Raw genomic sequence first — 3,970 nt, 5'->3', positions numbered from 1 at the left:
CATTGAAAAGCGTTTACATGATCAGAAGAGGATTGGTTAACTGAATCATGGTACATTTGCCAGTGAAACATAATGATGTATGTCTATATTTATAAGTATATGTTTATTTATAGTGCTAAATAAAAGTGTACAAGACAAAAATAATATCATGATTGAATTTTGTTAAAACATACATATATGTATATTTGTTTACTTAAATAAATTTTTGGAAGACCATACATCAAAATGTACAAGTGACCATCAGTGGGTAATAGGATTATTGTTTTTCTTTTACTCTTTATATTTTTCTGTATTTCTGATTTTTTTAATAATAAAAAAGCATTTTTTTAAATAAAAAAAAATTTAGAAGTATACCTGGAATTTCAAACTTATAAACCACATGAACTACATGTGGTTATTTCCATTATAAAAGTATTCATCAAACCAGTTTCTTGAAGGATGATGAAGTTTGCTTATCTTTGGCCCCTGATATGGAAGGCAAAGGGAAGAATTAACATTTGCTGAGCATCTAGTTCACATCAAGCCACTAGTTAGATGTCTGAATGTTCGCCTCTCATTTAACCCTCACAATCGCCTGTGAGCGAGAGTTTTTCTGCCTGTTTCGGATGAGGAAACTAAGGCCCAGATACTGAAGATAGGTAACTGGCTAGAGATCTCACATGTAATAAATGGTGGAGCTGGGATTCAGCCTTAGGTCTCATCTGGCCCCAAGCCTGGGTTCCTCATACTGGATAAAACTCATTCAGTTACCAATAAGAAACAGACACATGTCTGAAATTAAACGATAAGCAAATGGAAAAACGGGATGCCATTTTTAAAGGCTTACTTGCAATCGATATTTGAGCGAATGCCATTGTGCATAAAATGAAATACACAGCTAAATATCTCCCTCCCTTGAAACCTGAGATATTTAGATTCAGACAAAATGACAGTTCTGCACTTCATGTAGGACAAGTTTTATCCAAGGTTACCTCTTACTTAGGCATAAAAGCATCCACTTACTTTTCCTTCTTGGTGTCCTTGTAGTCCAACATAGGGAATTCCACTTTGATCATTTCTGGAGTCAACATAACGTCTATATTCTGTTCACAGAGCTCACTGAAAAGGAATATGATGTTTAGCTGGAACAGTTTTCCCTTCCCAAAATAAAACAGAGAAATATTGTCATCATTAAGACTTATGCAGTTCTTGTGGTCTTCAACATTATTAGTTCTGCCTATTTTTGTTGGGTCTGTGTTAAGAGAAGCATAAGGCTGATAAATTGCTTTCCACCAGTGAACCATGGTAGAAATAGCAGAGAATTAAAAAACAATTTTTAAAATGGGATTATAGAATTCATATTCTTTTCAAGTGCACACAGAACATTTACCAATATTGACCATATCATGGACCATAAAGAAAGCCACAATGGGATTTGAATAGAAATCAACTGCAAAGAAGATAACAAAGAAAATAAAAATCCACAACTGCTTAAAAAATTAAACAACACATGTCTAAATAATCTATGGGTAAAATAATAAATGAAAGGGATTCAGGTTATTTTAATCTTGTGATTTGCTATCCCCTGGGGCTGGGGTTAGCAGACTTTTTCTATAAAGGTTTTGCAGGTCATAATGGTCTCTTGTATAACTCCTCAACTCTGCTGTTGTAGTATGAAAGAAATAATAAAAAATACATAAATTAATGGGTGTGGTTATGTTACATTAAAACTTTATTTACAAAAACAGGTGGCAGGCCAGATTTGGCTATGGGTCATAGTTCACTGGGACTGGGCTAGAGCTTTGCTGTTTGGTGGTTACAGCTGGGTCACTGCCGTATCAGCTGGAGCAAGGGAGAGAACGTGGGGAGGAGTTACCCTCAATCCTTTAAGGGTCCTGACCTCAGAAGTAGAATATCTCACACCTGCTCATGTTCCTTAGGCAAGGGCCTAGTCAAATGGATGACTTAACTCAAGAAAGGCTGGAAAATTTAGCCCCAAGTTTCAACAACTCTATTATTTTAGAAGAGGAAGAGAATGAATTTTTTAATAGCAGCAGTCTCCACCACACTCGGTTAAAGAGAAATGCTTCCAAGATCAACAAAAGCCTCAAAGTTTGGAATTACAAACAGGAACTCTATTTAGTAGTGACACATAAATAGAGGCAGGCCTAGCAAGCTTCTACTAAGGAAACTACCTGTAAAAATTGCAAAAGTTATTCCAGTCCCATAAAATTGAAAGCTAACAATTACTAAGCAGGTGCTATATATGTGAATCACTTATGCTTGTGCTTTGCAAGCATGACCCACTCATTAGCAGTTTCCTGGTCTCTAAGGTGGTGATGATAGCAAGACCTCATTGTGGGGATTCAATGAGACTGCTTGCAAAGCACGGTGCCTGGTCCACACTACGTGCTGGGCAAACGTTAGGTTATAGTTACCGTCCATCCCCACCATCAGCATCATCATCTCTTTTACTCTAAAACCCCCTATGAAGTAGGCACTATTATTCTCATTTCAAAGACAAGGAAACTGAGTCACAATAGTCTGCACATCTGTGGTGAATGGAGGAGCAGTTAGCTATGTTTTGGTTTGCTGAGTGGCTCCCCAGTGGCCCTGCCAGACAGCACTTGTTCCTCTGAACTTCAAGCAAATGTGTATCACCCAAGCCTGGCTGCAGCGTTCTCAAGATGCCCTCATGCAGTGGTCTGAACAGAAGACACTTCAACCTTCCTGGATTCTGAGCTTCAAACACTCATGTGTTGCCAAGTACCATGGCATGTGGGCAGGTCTTAGAAGGACTGGATATATGCCTCAGATATTTAGGACTTCACTAATTGATGATTTACATGTAAAAATGTTGAAATGGGCACAGCAACAGGAGATTCAAGGACATATTTTCACTGGCCGTTGGATGCTCATCAGTAAAATCAAATTTAAGCCCCTTGGTTTTGGGCCTGTATTTCTTAACACCTCTCCAAGCCCTACCCATCTTTCAAGTACTGACCCAAGTCCACATGACCACTGAGGCCTTCCAAACCCACTTAGCACCACCTCTGCTCTCTCCTCCCTCGAGCTCCTGGAGCACCTAAAGATCAGCAAATTTAAGACCTTAGAGACTGTATTCTCCACCATTAATTTAGCATCTTATCTAGTTAGGGGTATGGCTGGGTGTTATGTTAGCCTTATCTCGTTTGGGTTGCAAGCTCAGACACTGTGTGCTTTTGTGAAATCTCTCACAGCACCTACTATATTTTTGGAAAATAGACTCCATTAGACACCAAAGGTAAAAACTGTACCGTTCAATTGTTTCCAATCTGTCTTCTTCTGGTAAAGCATCAAGAATGGCAGGGACATTTGTAGGAAGCAGAGCTGAATTGAGGGAATCACAGCTGTGGAAAAATCACACAAGCAGCCAAGGATAAATGATCACCTTAGTAGTTTTGGGGTCTTTGTACAATTTTTTTTTTTTTTAGCTGAGCCATCCTGCCACCTATTGGCAGCTCAGTGGCTGCTCAGTTCGGGCCGGGACTCAAACCACTGTTGCTCAGAGCTCAAACTCTTGAGCGAGCTCTTAACCAACTGAGCCACTCAGCCGGCCCTGTACAATTTTCTAGAGCACTTTTATTTGACCACTGCTGAGGCCTTTACTATTCTGTCCTCCTTCACTCTTGAAAACCCACTCACATTTCCCTAGATGCAAAGGGAAGGGAGCGTGATAAGTACCAGTCAAACCCAAGAGAATGTTGCCAAACAAGACATTCTCCAGGGCTTAGAAACAGAAATTTTGAACTTGCAATGTTCAAAATTATATATTTGGGGCGGGGGTGGTGGTGGTGGGGGGTGGTGATGTAGACAGTTCACTTTTTTGTTCTTAATTTTTCCCACCTTTATACTCTTCCTTAGCTGTTCTATTCATTTCAAACCTTCCTCCCAATGCCTTATATATTGTTTGGTATTATGTTTAAAACCTTACATAAAATTCCTGGTTATT

General features: G+C 39.1%; 1 protein-coding gene across 1 annotated transcript in view; it reads right to left on the bottom strand.

Annotated features, from left to right (window-relative positions):
• Positions 1-3,970, bottom strand: part of CFAP221 (cilia and flagella associated protein 221) — a 112,537-nt gene that overhangs the window by 11,195 nt on the left and 97,372 nt on the right. The window contains exons 19-20 of the mRNA XM_019629251.1: positions 3,276-3,368; positions 1,003-1,098 (exon numbers count right to left, since the gene is read on the bottom strand). Coding sequence (XP_019484796.1) covers positions 1,003-1,098; positions 3,276-3,368 — 189 coding nt within the window. The remainder of the gene's footprint in view (positions 1-1,002; positions 1,099-3,275; positions 3,369-3,970) is intronic.

Source organism: Hipposideros armiger, unplaced genomic scaffold (genome assembly GCF_001890085.2).
Source record: "Hipposideros armiger isolate ML-2016 unplaced genomic scaffold, ASM189008v1 scaffold_833, whole genome shotgun sequence".
NCBI lineage: Eukaryota > Metazoa > Chordata > Mammalia > Chiroptera > Hipposideridae > Hipposideros > Hipposideros armiger.
This window is presented reverse-complemented; position numbering and strand designations above follow the sequence as displayed.